The 21,863-nt window shown below is 40.7% G+C and overlaps 1 protein-coding gene across 1 annotated transcript in view; it reads right to left on the bottom strand.

Annotated features, from left to right (window-relative positions):
* Window positions 1-15,271, bottom strand: part of LOC133468590 (afadin-like) — a 95,624-nt gene extending 80,353 nt beyond the window's left edge. The window contains 1 exon segment of the mRNA XM_061754669.1: window positions 14,945-15,271. Within this exon segment, the coding sequence (XP_061610653.1) occupies window positions 14,945-15,046 (102 nt within the window). The 5' untranslated portion in view covers window positions 15,047-15,271.
* Window positions 15,272-21,863: the final 6,592 nt, after the last annotated feature.

The following is a 21,863-nucleotide window of genomic DNA, read 5'->3' as shown; positions in this document are numbered from 1 at the left end:
GTCTTAAATCATCCGAGGTGGGACAACGGGCCCACAAATCAGACTTGCCGTCACTGCCTTTGTTAACAGCGAGTAAGTAAGGAACAAGTTTGAATCAAACGAATCACAATCATGAAAACAACCTCACTGGTGTAAGTAAATTTGTAGTGTGGAGCCATCACAAGATCCTTTCAAACATTTAGTTTTTCCCCACATATATTTGAAATAATGGGAACAGGATTGTCAATTTTCCACCTTTGGAGCTAGCAGCCAGGATGAGGGTGTGGAGTAGGGCTGGCGCTATTGAATATTTTTAGAATCTCAAGGTTTTGTGGACTTGGAGAAGGCGTTCGACCGTGTCCCTCGGGGAGTCCTGTGGGGGGTGCTTCGGGAGTATGGGGTACCGAACCCCCTGATACGGGCTGTTCGGTCCCTGTACGACCGGAGTCAGAGTTTGGTCCGCATATCCGGCAGTAAGTCGGACTCGTTCCCAGTGAGGGTTGGACTCCGCCAAGGATGCCCTTTGTCTGTTCATAACTTTTATGGACAGAATTTCAAGGCGCAGCCGAGGCGTAGAGGGGGTCCGGTTTGGTGGCCTCAGTATTGCATCTCTGCTTTTTGCAGATGATGTGGTTCTGTTGGCTTCATCAAGCCATGATCTCCAACTCTCACTTGAGCAGTTCACAGCTGAGTGTGAAGCGGCTCTGATGAGAATCAGCACCTCCAAATCGGAGACCATGGTCCTCAGTCGGAAAAGGGTGGCGTGCCGTCTCCAGGTTGGGAATGAGATCCTGCCCCAAGTGGAGGAGTTCAAGTATCTTGGGGTCTTGTTCACGAGTGAGGGAAGAATGGAACGGGAGATCGACAGGCGGATCGGTGCAGCGTCTACGTTCCTACCCTCACCTATGGTCACGAGCTCTGGGTCGTGACCAAAAGAACAAGATGCCGGATACAAGCGGCCAAAATGAGTTTCCTCCGCAGGGTGTCCGGGCTCTCCCTTAGAGATAGGGTGAGAAGCTCGGTCATCCGGGAGGATCTCAGAGTAGAGCCGCTGCTCCTCCACATCGAGGAGCCAGATGAGGTGGCTGGGGCATCTGATTCGGATGCCTCCCAGATGCCTCCCTGGTGAGGTGTTCCGGGCACGTCCCGCCGGGAGGAGACCCCGGGGACGACCCAGGACACGCTGGAGAGAGTATGTCTTTCGGCTGGCCTGGGAACGCCTCGGGATCCCCCCTGAAGAGCTGGATGAAGTTTATCCTAGGTCCCGCAACCCGACCTAGAATAAGAGGTAGAAAATGGATGGATGGAGGTGATCATACCATCAGAATGTGATACCAGCGAATGCCTGCTCTGAACTAACCAAGAAATGGAATAAAATATATTTTACATTTACATTTTAAATACGTTTCGGTGAGTTCTGTCTGAAAGGGATGAGCGAATAAATCCCTGTTCTACCGTTATGCCTTTTCACGACCCTGGACAGAACAAGAGTTGAAACAATGGCCGTTTTATTGAAGACTCCCAGTATGTCAAACATATGAATCACATCATTTTTAATCCTCAAGTGCTACAAGTGGGGGCGCCACCCTCCCCGACATCCTCTTCCTTTCCACTCCCTTGTTTGGCATCTCCCCTCAGACCCGACGCCCATCAATATGTCAGCAGGTCCACAGGCTATGTAAAGTCCCGCTCCGGACTTCTGCCATAATTAACTGCCGGTCCTTAAACTCTGTAACAAAGGACACTTGAGATTTGTAATAACTTATGAGGAGATTCATACTATTTTAAGTGCCTCATTCAGTCGTAATTCATTGTCTCTTTTATGATATATGGCACCTTCCACGTGATAAACAGCTGAACCAGTGAATGACTGGAATCTAATACCGCCGCGCTGTCCTGGTGACCGTGCCGGCTGGGTGTTGGGTTTCCCGCAGCCCAGCCCCACTTCTCAGGTGTCTAAGGTGGACAAACAAGGAATGAAAAATATTCCGGATCGGTTTAAACGATAAACGCAAATGTGTTATCCGAAAACAGTACTTCTGCATGTCGCACCTCCGAGTCAAAAAATGTCTCGGAAATTTGGTAGCAAACATGGACACTGTGTGCATAACATCGGCAGTGTGAGTTACTGATGCACTAACTTGACCAGCCTTGGGAACCTCACTCCATTGACTTAACATTTACAACCCCAATTCCAATGAAATTGGGACATTGTGTTAAACATAAATAAAAACAGAATACAATGATTTGCAAATCATGTTCAACCTATATTTAATTGAATACACTTCAAAGACAAGATATTTAATGATCAAACTGATAGACTATTTTTTTTTTAGCAAGTAATCATTAACTTAGAATTTTAAGCCTGCAACACGTTCCAAAAAAGCTGGGACAGGGTCATGTTTACCACTGTGTTACATCACCTTTTCTTTTAACAACCTTCAATAAACATTTGGGAACTGAGGACACTAATTGTTGAAGCTTTGTAGGAGGAATTCTTTCCCATTTTTGCTTGATGTACAGCTTCAGCTGTTCAACGGTCCGGGGTCTCTGTTTTCGTATTTTACGCTTCATAATGCGCCACACATTTTCAATGGGAGACAGGTCTGGACTGCAGGCAGGCCAGTCTAGTACCCGCATTGTTCCAAACAGGTGTTTGATGAGCATTCCTCAACTTTGTCAGTCTTTTTTGCCACCTGTCCCAGCTTTTTTGGAACGTGTTGCAACCATAAAATTCTAAGTTAATGATTATTTGCTAAAAACAATCAGGTTTATCAGTTTGAACATTAAATATTTTGTCTTTGTAGTGTATTCAATTAAATATAGGTTGAACATGATTTGAAAATCATTGTATTCGGTTTTTATTTATGTTTAACACAACGTCCCAACTTCATTTGAATAGGGGTTGTACACTCACTTTAGATGGCATAGACAAGTCCGAGGCAAACTTTTTTCTTACTTCTGAATTTTCTTACGTTTAAAAATGTGCGTGAATTAGGGCATGGTTAGGACTCCGAAAAGGTGATTCACTCCAAACTAAAAGTGTTCCAAAACCAATTTTTGACGCAACACATCTGTATTCTGATTGGAGGACCGGGTTTTGTTTTTTGTGTTACGTATTTGTTTACATTTTATTGACACTGGATAAAATTTACATGACCCCCTATTTCCTGAATTAGAGATGGAGGAGAAACACTCGTCGTACTCCGGAGGCAATTAATTTCCAGTGATGGGCTGCCAGTGTGGGATCGATATGGGTGGAAACAAGAAAGAAAGAAAAAAAAAAAAAACAGCCTCCCTCAGCAGTCCTCCACTCTTTTCCGAGTGAGTCAGGACCTAATCGGCTCGTATGTCACAATTTCACGCTTCCGTGTGGAGTTGAAGGAATGCTTGGAATGCAAATGCAGTTTTGGTGCTTCCTGATAAACACGGCAGGTCCCGCGACGAATTGTCTGTGGACACTTGGGAACTTTATAACACATTATTGGCAGCAATGGTTGTTCCAATTATTCTAAAGTTGTTCCAATTGAATTTTAACCCTTTATCAATTACACAACCAATGCTTTAAATAACATCTGTAACATTCTTGACTCAATCACTGCCGTGGACGTTTATGTTCGTCAAGTGGAGTTGTTCAACAGGAAGGCGTGGAAAATAATCTTGCACAACTTGTCTGTGATTCAACTTTCCTCATAACTGTAATGACTTACAGATCCCTGTAGATGGAAGCGTTACATTGCTTTGGATTTGATATCTGCGCAGCTTTTTTATATAAGATAAAGATTTGGTGTTGAAACGCACATCATGTCACATCATTTATGAATGCGAGAAATGCCAACATATGGGAAGACAGACAAGTTTAGGCTCCTCACACTCAACAGGGTGAATGTATGTATGGTATAAACCGTGGATGTGTCGCAGTAGGTAGTAGAAAGTGTGCATCGTGAGCGTGAGAAGAGATGACGCAGCTCATAAAAATGTATGAATGTAAACAAAAGCCCCTGACGTTCAACTCAAATATTTTTCTTCAGGGCAATTGTAATGAGCATGAATTTTTCCTGTAAATAAAAAATTTGCCTTCACGTCAGTCATGTTTTTGTAGATTTATAGTTTGAGGTGTCGTAAAAAGATTAATAGCAACGTGAAAAGTTGTCACCATCTTTGTGGAATTTTCTCAAAAAAATAAATCAATATTTTTAAAAATTCCTCCATAACCAAAGAAAATATGATAAAAAACTATTGATTACGAAAGTACATGACATTCTACGGCTCACACTGCTCTTCTCACGAATAACGTTCTATTTGCACAAGTCGAGTTTGAGGGAAAGTGACGCTATTTGAAATGTCATGATAATTCTGATACAACAACTTGGAGAACCCCTTCGAAATTTCAGCCTGTACGCGCTTATTGGTGGATATTTTAAAATGAAACTTGGAAGCCAATCAGAGAAGCGGTTCCCTGTGTAGCAGTCGAATCCAAAGGGTTTGAAGATGTATTTTTGACTAGATTTCCTATAGCCAAAAAGGTTACCCAAAAAGCTGTGAATTGGCACTACAGAAATAAAACTCAATTGACTTGATGGTTTCTACTACTGTGGATAGGAGCGTTTTGCTTCACATTTGTTTGGGAAGTGCCAGCCAAGCAACGTTCCCTCCTCTGTGTGTAGCGCTCGCATTCCGCCTTTGTGATTTGTCCTCTCGCTTATCTCTTTTCATTCCTTCCTCTTGTGCTAAAACAAGAAGTGTATTGTGTGCGCTCAGCAGAGCAACCCGCCCCTCAAAAGATATAGCGCTGTCACACTGCGTTAATCCCCCCCTCCGCCACCCGCCTCCTCCTACTCCCCCACCTGGTGGCCGATTGGCTCCCCCCACCTGCCGCTCTCTCCAGCGGGCCAATCGGGTACGCCTACGGACTCTTATAAGTACGATGCACTCCTCCAGAAACTCCCATGATGCTGAAAGGATTCCATTCATACTATATGAATTTTCAGCCATATCGCACAGCCCTCAGTCTCCGTTTGAAGCAGTTAGTCTGTGACAAAAATATGAAAATATATATATATATATATTTACATACGATCTTACATTTATGTACAGTTAACACATACATTTGTCCAATTTTAAACATTTTGGGTAAAAAAAAGAAATGTTTACATACCGTATTAAATAAAACTACATATTTAAATATGTATGACAGTGTCCTTGCATTATTAGAGTAATATCTTTTAAAGTTTTGATGGAATTAGGTGTTTGTAAATGCTACTGTACATAGTGAATATTGCACTGAACCTTGATTTAAAAGGAAAATGTGAATCAAATCGAAATCGCAATATCTCCCAGAAAAATCGCAATTATATTTTTCTTAAAATCATTCAGCTGTAATTGGAATAACAATTTCTTTCGGTATTTGTTTTCAGCCTCGGTTTCCTCATTTTAAATTTTGGCAAAGAATTTCGATTCTGGTATATGCTTCCTCTACATTAGGTGTACAGAACATTGAAAATGGTCTAAATATGCTACATTGGAGGTGTATATGAACAAAAAATATCATGTAAATATGCTACGAGAGGCGTATTTATCATTAAATCAGGAAAATAGTGTGTAATAATTTGGAGGTTGCTCTCACTTAAATTTATGAAGGGATGAGTAGGCCCCAGCAAACTGAACGCTCTGCAACGTTAATATTTGTATTAATTAGTTATTATTGTTTACATGTGTAAACAATGCAATATAAGCATAAAATGGGAATTGCGAACCAGAACCTACAGGGGAAAATAATACAGTCTTATAGTTTACTGACAACTTTTGGTCCATTCCAGCTATAATTGATGATTGATGAATCCCAATCAAACATGTTACATGGTACATTTCGAGGCCAAATTGTGCGCATGTTCGTGTGAATGACTTTGCAGTGGTGGAGCTAAAAGTGGGGTAAATGTCACAACCCCCTGGTCGTCTGTTCAATGTTTATAACACACCTTTCCCTTACACACAAACACAAAAGCTGTATTTATCCACTAAATGAGGGCTGGTGTTGCTTGTTCTTTGTATATTGGAAGTTGAAGCCATTTAGTGTTAAAGTCACTTTAACAGATGCAGGCTTTCATACATTTAGCCATTTATTGAACAAGAAAAATAGTAAAACATACGAGTAGAAAATGAGAACACTCACAAGGAGCCGCTGTAGCTACACGTCACACAACCAGACTCCAGGTCCTGACATCACTCATTTGGCCATGCCTCTTAAAGGCACACATCCGCCGCACTAATGCTGCAGTACATAAAGTAATTCTACTAACATCTACATTGACTACATCCTCTTTAAACATAAGTGCCATAATAATAAACAAGTGCAAAACACAAATGTAAATACTCATACTACTACCACATCACAATATTGGACATTCTCCCAAACTGTAAATCAGTACGTTTTCTAAATATTTTTTTTTTAATATATATATATATATATATATATATATATATATATATAAAATTGCAGTTGGTTTTTTTTTTTTTTTTACTTGAATTACCTCAACGCTGCAAATTGTGTGTGAAATGTCCAACTGATTTTCATTGTTCCTGTGACAGTGACAAAGTTCTAGTCTATTGTATTTTACATTTTTTTACTGTTGTTTTATCAACGCAGTGCTAATTTCTTTAATAAAAACACATAAAAATTTTAGATTTTTTTTGGGGTGCTGTAATGGATTAACGGTATTTCAAATACTTTCAATGGGGAATTAGATTTGACAAACAAGTTGATTGAGTTACGCGCTTGGTGGCAGAAAGAATTAAATGAGCAAGGAACCATTGTGTTAAAATCAAATTCAGTCCTCTTTAATTTGTATTATTTATTGATCGAGTCTCAAATTGAAATGTGACAAATCTGCCATTTTTTGTTTTTTTTGTGTTCGAAACAACTAAAAACAAAGAACTTTTTTAATGCCAATTGAAATTGGAAAGAATGAATGATACACTTTTGACATGTTTTTCTCATTTCCAACAGTATGCATCTCAGATGAACAGGCACCCATCCACTTAAACAAACAGCATCAATTCAATCTTTCTCAGTACCTACTATTGTTACACACATGATAGCGCCCTACCCCCCCAGCATGTGCTGTGCTCTGACTGGCTCTGCTCTTACTATGATGTCAACAGTGTGCTTCTGTTTAGGCCAGAAAATAGTATGGAAAGCACTTTAAGCATTTATTCCATATCCAGCTGAAGTACATGTGCTAGTACGCTCACTATTAGGATAACTAAGTGTGACAGTGAGATATTTGTGCACTGTTTGACAACTGCATGCTACTAGTACTACTAATGATATTAAAATATTCTACTAGTTCACACTTAGGGCTTTACTGATATGCAGAAATGTCATACAGTAGTGGAAGGCAGTACAGGGGAAAATCATGACTATATATAATAGGCACAAAGGTTCTACTACTGTGGTGAATTGTCATACAGGTGAGAACAAAGCGTGTGGTAGCACAAGGACCTTAAGCTGGATATCTAGAATATCAAATTAATGCTCAATTGGTTTTCCATAAAACTACTAAGACTACTTTGGCATACTAGTAGTGAGGCAAAACTCTGCACTATTAGACAACTGCGTGCTACTAGTACTACTAGTGCCACTTGTTAAATTATACTAGTTCACATCTAGTGCTTCACTGGTTGTACTAGTAGTGTGGTATTAAAATTTTGTTAATAAACAGTTAACTTTCCCGTGTTTGTGTGAATTGGGGACTAACACACACACACAACAACACGGAGCAAGGCATTGACGTTTTAAACGGCGTTGCCATGGAGGAGCGAGCTGTTTAGCTTTTGAGCATGCGGTCTAGCTTGTTAGCTCATTGGCTAGCTTGTTAGCTCAATGCAACTTTCCTTTCAGTGTCTCTCGTGTGCTACGTGCGCTGGTCCACCGGCGTTCCACAAGCCCACTGACGGCTAATGACACAGCCATCTAACTCTCCAAGAGCCGCAGGCAACAGTGAACGATAAGTCGATGTAGTAATTATCGTGACGAGCCTAAGTATGCCAAAAAAGGCAATTGTTGTGAAAAAAAATTAGTAATTCTACGAGTGCGTCCTAGTGGTTCTATAGCGCACTGAATTGTCTTGCTCGTTGGACAAAGACCGTACTAGTACATGCACTGTCCTGGATATCAGTGATACAACTCTCTCTGACTGCACCACCTCCTTGAAGTTGACTTCATTTAGCCTTCGGCTGACCCGTCAGGCCACTTGCTACTCCTAGCTAACCCAGCGGAGGATGCGCCAAAATGCAAAACAAAGCAACTGGGTTGTCATGGTGGGTAAGTTAAAGTTAGTTAAGTTAAAGTAAGTTAAAACCTTGGGGGGTGGGGGCTGACAAAAACTCACTGTATGGCAATGCAAACAGAGATAAATGTACTCAGCACTGCGTGCGTGCGATGCTATTGTAGTTGTAGCTGAGGCTGGCAGATCGGTAAGCCATGTTGCCATGCTCGGTAACCGAGCCCGACAGGGGCAACACATCACGTCAGTGGTCATGTGACCACATTCTAAAGCTGACCGTTTCGTCCTTTTATGAGCAATAATGTCAATAACCCCAAATAGAACCCAAGCAACAACGCACATGGAAGTCAATGGTTATATTAGAGAGGGGGGGGGAAATCGTGTATGGGAAAACAAACCACAGGAAGCCCACAATCTCAGCACAGCACACACTTCCTGTGCACTTCCTGCTTCCTGTGTGTGAGCAAGGAGGGCATGACGGCTTCCATGTTGGATTCACGACACACAACACTGGATATGAGCTTTCCTCAATACTTTCTACTACTTGGGGGGGAGACCAACGATTTACCAGCAATTTTCCCAGAGGAAATAATGTAAATGTAAATAATTTATCAACTGGACAGTTCAGGCAAAACTCGGTCTGGGGGTGATTATGTTAATTAGCCCCATAAATGTGCAACACATTTTCTAAAATAGTTATTTAACTTTTACAAAGAAAATGTACTAATATTTTTTGCTTTTTTGACACCTCAAACTATAAAAAAGGGCTTTTGATGCCTAAAAATTATTTACAGATATAGAACCATGAAACAGCACAATCGACCGCATGGCTTGAGTTGAACATCAGTGGCTTTTTTTGCACGGCGTTTGTCATTCACCCCATGATCACAACACACACTTTATACTACCTACAGTGACACAATGTTCTGTTCATACCACCTTGTTCGAGCATGAAATGGCTCAACTTGTCCGACGTCCAACATGTGGGCATTTCTCTCATGATTAATCGATTGCTTGATACGTTTGTTCATTCCATCAGTTATTTATAATGATAAAAATAATAAAAGGAAAAAACATCAATAGATGTCGTCATTCAGCAGTTTAAATCTTCAAAGGGAGTAGGAAGGAGTAAAAAAACCTATCCAGTCCTAACCCTTGTTCTCCATAAATTTTGACTCATAACATGAATACTCAAATAGGTTATACCGTGATGTACCCCAAAAGAAAACAACACAAAACAAAAAACATGGCCCTTTATACACGCGGAGATAATCTTGTGAATGAGCTCAACTTGTAGACCTTTGCACCCTATGTACAAACACATACCACGTACAGATTGTGTATGTCTATACAGTAATAATTTATATGTGACAAGCCGAGATTCAACCACTTAATCTTTATCTTATGTTCAAAAGCTGTGCTCATCTCAAATCCAAAGCGATGCAACGCCGCCATCTACAGGGATCTGTTAGTCACTATAGTGGTTTACAAAGCTGAATTTCACCAACAAGCTGAGTGAGACCCTCTTCCACGGCTGGATTCCATTTGATGAATATAAACATCCAAAGCAGTGAATGACTGACCTGGTTGTTTAATTTCACACTTGACTATTTGTATAATAGCCATTAAAAGGTGATTTTCGACTTTAAGTAACATTTAACATTCATGTTGCAGATGAGACTCATAAATCCAAATTTAAAAAATCTTTACTTGTTACAACAGTATAAAAATAGGTTATCTTAGCCTTTGAGGCTAACCTAACTGAGGTCTTGTGAGGTAAACAGACGTCTGGAGTGACCACATGTATGATGCTGATGACGTTTTGTGCAACTTTAGAGGGCTAATTTCCCACAAAAAAGGTCACTATCATCTTCCACATCGTTATTACATTCATATGCGACATGATGCTAAAAAGGCAGCAGGTCCAGTCATGCCAACTTCTGACCTGTTTGGCTCATTTCCAGCACAACATATAAGTTCTGAGACTTGACAGGAGCACACTTCTTTGATGATGCTCAGTCCAAAAAGACACTTTTTATATTCTATCCCTTCAAGTTCCAAAACACACACAGTGCACTCTGAGGAGGCGTCACAGTCACTCACAATGGATACAATTACTCAGTCCGCATAAGAACATAGTAGAAACCATACAAGTAAGGCTCTCAAACTTAACGGTTCTCAAACGTTATAAGTGTATTTAAACACATGGCTGAGCTAAAAAGTTAAAAGACAACGAGGCGTTCTGAAACTCTCTTTATCTTATCAGGCAAAGAAAAACCAAAAAGAACAACCCAAGCCAGGAACAAACTGTATGTTCTATTAAACATAAGAGAAACCTAAAAAAAGAAAAGACAGCGGAGCACTGCAGTAGAGGGGAGACCGGAGTGTGTGACGTTAGCTTGCGTGTTTCTTTTTGGAATTTCGAGCGCTTCAAATGTCAACGACTCAAACGACAAGAACGTATTCCACTGGTCATTCTTGGTTCCAACACAATAGTGGGAGAAACTTCACAGAGATACCTTCCACTTATGACTTTAATTTGGCCGTGACTGAGGTCGTAACTCAATTTAGTCGCGTCTTACAATGTGATTGTGACGTGGGATGCTGGGGGATGTTGTGGCGTTTGCTGCCCCTTGTAGTTCTTTTACATTTATATCAAAGACCATGTAAAGTGAATTGTGAGATTTGTTCCCAAATACGTTCAACAGACTTGACAGCAAGCATGTGGACAGGGGCTTCCGGCTTCGTGCTGGCCGCGTTAAGAGTGCCTTGTTTTTGCGGCGTGGCAAAGCCCCACGAGGACCCGGCGAGATATATTCCAGCCACCGGAGGCTTTAAGTGGATATAGATTTTCACGGCTCAAACATGTAGTAAGGCATAAGAAAGAAGCTAGACGAAGTAGCATCCATTTTTCCAGGTGGAAAAATGGTATTTGATTGACAGATGACAACTGTGCGGAGTGTGGTTTCACACAATTGAGCAGACACACCCTCAGCGTTCGAAAGTGGAGACACCGCCTTGGTTTTTCGTGATTTTTTTAGCTTCACTTTATATATTTGGTGATCTGGCAGGGTTGTTAACAACACTATTCTCTGTCATGTGTCAAATGTACAAGACATTTTTATTTTTACGTTATAGGAGCTTTAAGCGCTGTTTGTTTGTTTGTTTGTCTCTGGTGTGATACTTGTTCGGTTTGGGAGACTAAAAAGACTGACAATCACACTAAAAATCTGTCTATAGTCACTAGCGTTTGCTTTCACTTCTTATCCACCAATTTGTTACAAAAAAATAGTTACTGACTACTAAAAAATTAACTCCACTAGTTTTTTTTGCTTTCTTGTATTTTTTTTTTCCCCAGGACAATTGTGTTGACAACCAATTTTTCGCAACGTAGGTAAGCAGATCTTTCAGGACTTTTTTCTTTTTCAATTTTATTCTGGCCAACGTATTACACTTGTATAATAGCTAAGAATATCAAAATCCAACCTGGAACTCATTATTTCCAGTGTTTCCTATAGTAAAAAAAAATTATCTATTGACAGGCAGCCCCCCAATGGATTTTCTGGTATTTTACAAAAGGCTACTCTCAGGGTGTCAAGGGGATGCTGTGGGCGGGGATTAACCATCTGACATATGCGTAGGGTGCGGCATGGCATAGCAGGAGGGTGTCACACATCATCTTGCATTTAAGGGAACGCTGCAGGAGGGGTCTGTCTTCCAGTTGTACAGTTATTGATTTGTTATGAGTGTGGTAGATCCTTGTGCTGTATAGTAACATTCGTGTGTTGTGGTTGTGAACTCTATCTTTTATTTGATTACGCGTCATCGAACCGGTAAAAAAAATAAACACCACTGAGGTCAAAATCATGGCTCAATTTTTGCAAAATTGATGGCAACAGTGCACGGTATAATACATGCAAGAAAAAATAAATTTGTTGCTAAGAGCGGCAACACGACTAATTTGACTTATTCACTGCAGTGCACGTTTATATTTGTCAACTGTAATCACAGTAGTTTACTTCCACTCATGAATGTACTTCTGTCAAGTACGTTTTCCAATGGGTGGGCCTGGAAGAGGGTCTTGCCAAGCTTGACTGTTAAATTCTGCTTTGTAAACCACTGTGATATCTAACAGATCCCTGTAGATGGCAGTTTTGTAACGCTTTGGATTTGAGATTAGCACAGGTTTTGAGTAGAAGATAAAGAAGGTTAGACTGTGAATCCGGGCTTGTCACTTATGTTATAAGGAAAAGAAATGCAAACATGTTGGAAGTCGGACAAGTTTAGGCACCTCACACTCCAACAAAAGGATGTACTGAATATGTATGGTAGAAACAGAGGGTGTGTCACGGTAGGTAGTCGATTGTAGAGCTAGGCTAAAAGCAAGCCTCCTTCAGCAGAGCGCTCGTTTTGTTTTGTTTTTAAACAAACTATCGAGAGCTTGGTAAAGCTACAATGCGTACATGCACAGAAGCGATCCGAAAGTCAAAATGGCGGCGGCCGTGGGCAGCATTGCAGCGCTTGTCAGAATAAAGAAGTATTTTATTCTTTGACTCGTTTTGATTCAAAAGTGAAAATTATGTTCAGGATTTGTTTTTTCAAGCAGACTTGCGAGTGAATCCGAATTACGACTTATTCTTTCCTAGCACTGAAAGCATTCATGTGTGTCTGCATCATCCAGTCTTTCAGTAACAGACTTATTCATGGTGTAGTGCCTTTCATACTAGATATACTTATTATTACTTTGGTGGCATTCATAGAGTAACAGAATCACGAGAAGCCTTGAAAACTGTCCGTTCCTTTCAGACATACAGTAGGAGACGTATTATTATCATTGCAGTGACCCTCATACTGTACAGTAACTGACTTATTGCTATCGTGGCCCTTGTGCTGCACAAAAACAGACTGGTGGCCCTCATATCGTAACACGACAGGGGTTGAGAACAGGCCATGCTGTCCAGCTGTACAGTAACAGACTATTAGTGTAGTGGCCCTCGTACGCTACAGTACATGACTTATTATTGGTGTCCATGCTGCACAGTAACTGACTTATAATTGCAGTTGTCCTCGTACTGTACAGTAACTGACTTAGTATTACTGGCCCTTGAAAATTAACAGACTTCAAGAGGCCTTGAGAAATGGCCACACTGTCCAGTCGTACAATAACAGCCTTATTATTGTCTTGGTGGCCGTCGTACTGCGCAGTAACCGACTTATTATTGTTGTGGTAGCCCTCATATAGTAACAGACTTACGAGAGGCCTTGAGAGCTGGCGGCGTGTCAGTTAATCATCACCGTACACAACTCTGGCCAACGGCTGGCTGGCCAGCTTCAATCCCGATGAATTAATCGGCTCAAGGGGACAAGCGGGGACCCCGTGACCCCCCCTTCTCCTTAACCAAGATGGAGGAGGAACGAAGGAGGGGTTTCAGGGGGGAGTCGTCGCCCGCCTAAAACACGGCGGCCGACACAATCGCAATAAGGGCCATGAATCAAAACCAGTCAGCCGTGAGATGTTCAGGTTAGGTAGATGTTATTGATCAACTTGTTAGAAGCGGCATGGAGACCTCAGTGCAACACAAACGCCGTGTGATCTTGTTGGTTCTCATCCTCCAAGCTCACCAGAGTGATTTAAAAACCCCATGTTGCATTTATTCGTGATCCAATATGCCAGTTATTAGTGGTGAATCACGTTAGCTGGTAGTGTCAAGACAATGCACTGACAAGTGGGGGTTAGCTTGTGTCTTGTGCCTAGCTCATCTTAACAAGAAAAAAACACCTTACCACGTATAAACATATACCGCATGCTCTTGGCTAATACTTAACGCTTAGCATTGATTTATTAAGAGTATTAATTAAAATCCTGGCAGTGTTACTACTGCTGCTTGCTGTGTGTGTTAGCCGCTGCTACCTTCGTTCGCAGAGCCTGTCGTTTAAAAACAACATTTACACTTGCGTGATATGATATAATACAATAAGCCGTTCAATAAGTGTGGTTTGGAGATGTGTAAGGATTTACGCCTAACCAACCTAATTAGCGGGCTAGCCAGTGCCTCCTCAGTGGCAGAGAACAACACCGCCAGACTCGGTTGACAAATGTGCGACTTTAAGGTGGTGCGTAACCTCGACGGCGGCTCGCCAACGTCCAACGTGACACCTGAACACTCAAGGAAGTAGCTGCTGTTCACTTCACATTCGACCCGCTTACTTTGCACCCAACATATCTTCCTAAAACCAACTTAGTTATGAATTGTTCGCCGTGTTGTGTTTTGGGAAGGGTGTTGATATTCACTCTTCACCTCCAGAACGCACAAACTGTGTCCGGTAGCAAGCTAGCTACGTCAAATCACAAATACTGCGTAATTTCGACTAAAAATACGCCGCTAATGTAAGCCTAAACTACTGCTTACGCTTTGTTTAAAAGTCTAAATGTAAAAATGTATCACGTTGTTTGGTTTATCAAGTCTAAACACGTCGTCGTAAATGCTCAGTTTTCCCAACGAAGTCTGGCGTACATGGCATACTTGCGGGACTTCCACGGACCAAAGAGACTAAACCACACCGCCCACCGATGCTCGCAATCGGCATTCCCAATGCTTGGAGCGACGTCGATTGGGAACAGTGGTTCGAGGGCCCGCTGCACCGCGGCCTATCCTGCCACTACGAGGCCGGTCGCTTACCTCTGTGGGCCGGCTGATCTCGAACAGGTCGAGCCGGTTGGCGTTCCAGTGGTTGATGATGTCGGCCAGTTTCCTCCTCTCCTCCTCCCTGTTGCCCGACATGGTGCACCGTCTGTCCCAACCCCCCTTATATATTTGTATATATTTCAAAAATAAAAACAGGTTAGTCCAACAGGCGGGGAAGCTGCTCCAGGCGCCGACGTTTTTCGTCGCCGAGTGCTTGTAAGTCCGAGTGCGTCTTCTTGTCTGTGCCTCGCCGCGACCTGCGTGTGTGTGTGTGTTTGAGCGAGTGCACTGTGCTCGGTTTCAGCTTGGCCAGCCCCAGTGAGGCTCGGCGCGCTCCCGATACAAACGAGGACGCGGCCACGCGCGCCACTGTGTTTAACCGTTTGAAGTCTATACGCAGTCGTTGACGTCACATGGGAAGTGACATTTGTCAGCTACTCTGTTACAGATATCTGTAATTCATTTTCAGACATAGTGTGGATAAGCGGTACGGAAAATGGATGGATGGATATGTGCAACGTCATTTCGCCTAAGACAAATGACATCACATTTGCCATTCATGTGTACGAGGTCTGTCATTACAATATTGACAATTAATTTGCATAGGCATATATCCGCTACATAATTGAATTGTAGATATCCATAAATCCCTTTTTAGATATCTACAGTTTGATTCTGACTAATCACAATTCCAGTTTAAGATAGCTTTGATTCACCTCAGTTCAAGACATTAAATCAAGTTTTAACTAGGCCAGTGGAACTCAAACTTCAAGATATATACCACCATAATGACAAACATTCAAATATAGTAGCGCAGTAGGCCCAGGTGGTCTTTAAAAACTAGACAGAGGTTCCTGAAAAGTGTAGTTAATAGTTTTGTTAGCCACTTTGTTACTCACAGTTTGAACATCAAAACTGCGCTTGAATATAAGAAAAACAAAAAACTGAATTTAAATAATGATTCAGTCAAAATGTATTGCACTAATATGTTCAATACAAATTGTGCCTACATAAATGGTTGAAAACATTGTTTCTAAATGATTAAATACATATGTCCAATAAAACCAAATTATACTTATCAAATATACTGTACAAGATCTTTTTTTTAAATTTAATCCACTGTAACATTTTGCAGTATTTGAACATTTAATTCAGTGGGTTTTTTTTGCATACCATTAGAGAGAGACCATGTACCACTGGCAGTACTCTTACTTGACTGAGAATCACTGAACTAGGCAAAATTAAGTTGTAGATATCTGTAACTGGAATTATGACTAGTCAGAATCAAATTGCAGATATCTCAAACTACAATTACATATATTTACAATTCACTTGCAGATATGTGCAACTCACTAGCAGATCTCTGCAACTGAATTGTAGATATCTGTAATGACAAAACCCATACACATGACTGGCAAAAGTGACATTAGTTGTCAGTGGCGAAATGACATTGCAGGTATCTGTAATTAAATTTTGACGAGGAAAAACTGAATAACATATATTTCTATCTGTCATTTCGACCAGTCACAATTCTGTTACAGAAATCTTGAATAAAAATTCCCACTATTCAAAATGCAATTTCGACTAGTCAGAAAGACGGTGCTCGTATTTACAATGCTTATTCCGCAGAGTCAAACTTAGCTTTTAAATGTTGAATCCACTTGCCAATTGCCATACATCGAGCTTTGTAATTAGCCCATGATTGATGTGTACAAGAGCTTCAACAAATATTGTGCATTTATTTAATTGAAAAAGGTTTATAATATTTTGGTTAGCTTTTCTTGTGCTTGAGTGTAGGGAATGGTGGGGTGAGTAGGGGATGCGGGAGTTTAACCCTTTCATTGCGATAAGTGTGGGAGTCCATGACATGTGGATTCAAGAAAATTGGGAATTTGGGAAATTTCACACAAAAAGATGATTAAAAAGCCCTGTTTTCTTTTTAATTGCTATTTATATTTCATGGAGACCATTGATTGAAGTGTCCCAAAATACATCTATAGAGTTGTTAAGCAATTTTCTTTAGTGTTTGTCTATCCAATTCAACAATTTTCATACGCCTGTTGCGACACTCAAGAAAACTGAGAATTGAGAAAATTTCACACAAAAAGACCATAAAAGTCTACATAAACTTTGTTGTCTCTTTGGGCTTTTTGCGTATCAAAAGCCCAAAACAAACACACTTCAATCTTAAACAGTGCCGTGTTTACCCTAAATATTTACAAGCTCTGCTTCAACTGGGGCAGAGAAACGATAAGAAATAAAGCTCCATTAAGGCGCTATCTGCGTCGAGCATGAAAACAGATAAGAGGAGGCGCGCTGCGGTCAAAGGAAAAGACATAATAATTGATAAGAACATGAAAATGTCAACCGGAGGCTTGTCTGTGTGACAAAAAAAAATTATGAAAGCAGAAGATTTGATGCCTTTTATCATGCAAAAAACCCTGTGTTCTTGTATACATGCACACACACACACACACACACACACACAGAAAATCAATGCGACACTGTGACATCACACAGGAAGTGGTGGCACTGTCTGGCCATGTTGGTTTCCTCTTGTGGTTTGCTACTTCTGCATTTCAGTAGTATAATAGTTCACGTAGTAGTAAGATCTTTGTCTGTACTTTTAGCCTACTAGTCTAGAATTAAACCTTACGTCAACTACTGTGCTGCACTAGTAACACTATAACGTCCAGTTGAAGGCAGTAGTGGTAAAAAAAATAAATAAATAAATAAAATAAAATAAAAAATATATATATATATATATATATATATATATATATATTAATAGTAAGACACGGCCGTTATTCCAGTGTGCAGACTACATGGACTTTAAGATGGATTAATTCAATATCCTTGATAAAGCTACTAGTGTGTGGCAGTAGTGTTAATAGTGCAGGACAGTAGTATTAGTCATCCAAAAGTGGCACTAGTAGTGGAAAAAAAACATTACAAGTAAGAATTTAGTTACTAGTAGGGACAAAGAGACTACTAGTGCATGAAACATGCCTGCTAGTTGGACCTACTAGTGCTGCTAGTCCAGCACAGTAGTTTACTAGTAAGGTTTAATTCTGGCACTAGCAGTGGAAAAAGCATTACTAGTGAGACAGTCGTTCAACTAGTGCACTGAATTGTGGCTCTAGTGAGGACAAAGAGGTTACTCACGCCTGACACATGGCGACGAGTTGGGCCTATAGTGTTACTAGTGCAGCACAGTTTTTATTTTTTTCAGTGTTTTTATTTTAAGTTTGACTCATACTTGAAGTTAGTGACACACTCAGAGTGTGTGTGTGTGTGTGTCTGTGTGTGTGCGTGTGTGTGTGCGTGCGTGCATGCGTGCGTGTGTACATCTGTTTCAAGGAAGTCATTTCATGCGGTCTGTGGTAACAGGTGGGTGTCCACTTGACTCATTCAACTATTTTGGGGAGATTTGGATAACAACATGTGTATTTCCAACCTACCATTTCATTCAAGTTTTATTCATTTATTTCATTTAATTAGTTGCTTATTTGAGTCACTGTAAAGAATAACATTTTAAATCTTTGAATAAACCATCCATCCATCCATCCATTTTCTGAGCCGCTTCTCCTCACTAGGGTCGCGGGCGTGCTGGAGCCTATCCCAGCTGTCATCGGGCAGGAGGCGGGGTACACCCTGAACTGGTTGCCAGCCAATCGCAGGGCAACCATTCACACGGGCAATTTAGAGTTGTCAATTAACATGTTTTTGGGATGTAGGAGGAAACCGGAGTGCCCGGAGAAAACCCACGCAGGCACGGGGAGAACATGCAAACTCCACACAGGCAGGGCCGGGGATTGAACCCAGGTCCTCAGAACTGTGAGGCTGACGCTCTAACCAGTCATCCACCGTGCCGCCCAATAATTGATTAATTGTACCTAAATGATTGATATTTTTTACTTTGTTTTAAATGTTATGTTTTTGTTTTTTAATTACGGTTAATTTTGCTAAAATATTAGCAAAATAAAAAAAATGTAAATAAAAAAAATCAGTGTCAACTCAGGATTAATCATACAAGAATTATCGCATTAGTCAAGTATTAATTCTGATTAATCACACAATTTGGACCGCACGCTCCTTTACATTAACCGCTGATGGATATCTGAAATGCGGTGTAGGCTGCTATAAGGTCAGTAATCAGGTCAATGCTTATGTCAGTGAAAAGATAAGTGAGGAGACTCCAACTTGTGTGTTCGGCGGCAAAGTTTGCTTCAAAAGTCACTCCACTAGGACTTTTGTAAAAAACAAAGGTAATTTGCATATAGTGCAATGCTGAGCTCTCTTTTCATCGAAGCACAATAAGTTTAAAATATCATCTCAAAGCCAAATGCGGTACTATGTGTGGTATATTTGGCATCCGTGATTAATCATGATTAATAAAAATTCAAAAATATGATTAATCTAATTTAAATATATGATATTTATTTTCATTAAATCATTGCTGCATTAATTATAATTCAATGAATTATAATTAAAATGTATTAAATGTCAAAACTATTTTATTATTTCAATATATTTTATTATTAAAATAAACTATTTTAAATATATATTCAATTATTCTTTTCACCTCACCTATGACTGACCCAGCTCATCTGTCCATTTTAGAAACTAAATGTTACCGTCGAGCACAAATGTTTACCCATTCCTGCTTAAAATGTCCTTGTTAGACACTAAATCATAAAATAATGTGTACCTTTGACATTAAACAGAAGCAGGGATAAAAAGAAAAAAAATGTAACATAACAATGATGTCATTAAGAGGATAGGGAGTCAGCACCTCATCTATTGACATGCAAGCAAAGCTGCTGTTTCTATTTTTAGACTGCAGATTTCACTTTTGACCACCGCCCGCCCTCGTTCGCCGTAATCCTCCTCCCACGAGTGACACTGTCTTACTGGAAACTAGGTAGACTCGAGTCAATCGAGCTCAGCGTGCCTCAAGATGCCAAAGTGGATAATAGGAGCAATAAAAGTTGCCCAAAAACTTTGAGATACGAGTGACTAGACTTGTGAGTTTTTCAAAATGGGATGGGATGTTGTTGGGCCAATTTTTTGGGCTCAACTCAGCTCACTTCACTTCAAAAATGGTGGAGCAACATAAGTAGATATAATAATAATAATAATAATAATATAATATATATCAATATCCATCCATCCATTTTCTGAGCCGCTTCTCCTCAGTAGGGTCGCGGGCGTGCTGGAGCCTATCCCAGCTATCATCGGGCAGGAGGCGGGGTACACCTTGGACTGGTTGCCAGCTAATCGCAGGGCTCATACAAACAAACAACCATTCGCACTCACATTCACACCTAGGGGCAATTTAGAGACATCAATTAACCTACCATCCATGTTTTTTTGGGATGTGGGAGGAAAACGGAGTGCCCGGAGAAAACCCACGCAGGCACGGGGAGAACATGCAAACTCCACACAGGCAGGGCCGGGGATTGAACCCCGGTCCTCAGAACTGTGAGGCCGACGCTCTAACCAGTCGTCCACCGTGCCGCCATATATCAATATAAATATAGAAATAATATAACAATACTTATAGGCATACAGTGGAACTTCGATTTAACGGACCCCAATTTACCGGATATCGAAAGTAACAGACTGTCTGGGCAGTACATGTGTCCAAAAATAGTTTCCAGTTGTCACTTAAACAAGTGTTGACAATGTCTGTTAGTTCCAGAATTGGCCGCAGTAGTTTATTAGCACTTTGGGGCAATATAGAGTGAGAATGGGACACACGTATATCCGGGTCACAGTTATACAATATGACAAGATCCAGCCAAAAGACGTGCCCGTGCCTACGTTGAATGTGGCAACATTTTGAGGCAATGCATTGACATCTATCGGATCGAGCTCTGCCCAGAGCACACATGAGGCTGGTGTTTGAGAGGAATACAACACACAAGTCTCTGGAGTCTGTAACATGCTATTTTTGGTACAGTAACAGTTTTTTGTCAAGCTGTTCGTCTATGGCATCTAATTAACGGATTTAGATATAGGAAGCACACTAATTCCTCACGGCTCATGTGAGGTGAAGTGACCTGCCTCAACTTGCAACTAGTCACTACGACAACAAGCACACGAGCGTGGTAAGTTTGGATAAAATGTAAAACTTTTAAAACATTTTCAAGCTTTTTTATATTTATTTACAATAACTTTGTACTATACTGGGCGTTTTAGGCCACGTAAAAAAGAACAAAACAACGATTTTGTACTGTACAGTAATATGGGTGTTTCAATATAACGGACAATCGGCTGCAACCGACGATCCCGCCCCTATGAGTCCGTTAAATCGAGGTTCCACTGTATATTCGTTATCCCTCTGCAAAGAACGACTACGAAGCTGAGCCTGTCTCCATGTACAGTGTATCTATTTGTCTGTAATATACTGCCCCCAGGTGGCCAGAGCGCACACACCAGTAGCAGACAGCACAATTTCCATTGAAATGAAGCAAAAAAGTGACAAAAATATTTTCATTTACATTGTACTTAATTATGTCGTTACTGTATATTTTTAGAAAATACAATTTTATAGAGTGCTATTTCCCAAAAAACAAAAAAAACAAAAATAAAACCGGGAGGTTTCGAGGTTACAGATTAATGGCATTTCAATTCATTTCAATGGGGAAAGATGAAAAATTAAAAAAATCGCCTTGGTAATGTAGTAGTACTGTACATGTACTATAGATTTGACAGTAATTATAGCCATTACATCATCCTATTGGCTCGACTGGAACATGTCTGACTTAAGCAGATATGAAGCCAGCTTGCTTGTGTGTGCGTGTGTGTGTGTGTGTGTGTGTCTGTGAGTGCGTGCGTGAGTGTTTGTGTCAGCCGCCACCACTCAGCACTAGTCCATTAAGTCAGCCTTTGTCAAGTGTACACTGTG

This window comes from Phyllopteryx taeniolatus, chromosome 18, assembly GCF_024500385.1.
Source record: "Phyllopteryx taeniolatus isolate TA_2022b chromosome 18, UOR_Ptae_1.2, whole genome shotgun sequence".
Lineage (NCBI taxonomy): Eukaryota > Metazoa > Chordata > Actinopteri > Syngnathiformes > Syngnathidae > Phyllopteryx > Phyllopteryx taeniolatus.
This window is presented reverse-complemented; position numbering and strand designations above follow the sequence as displayed.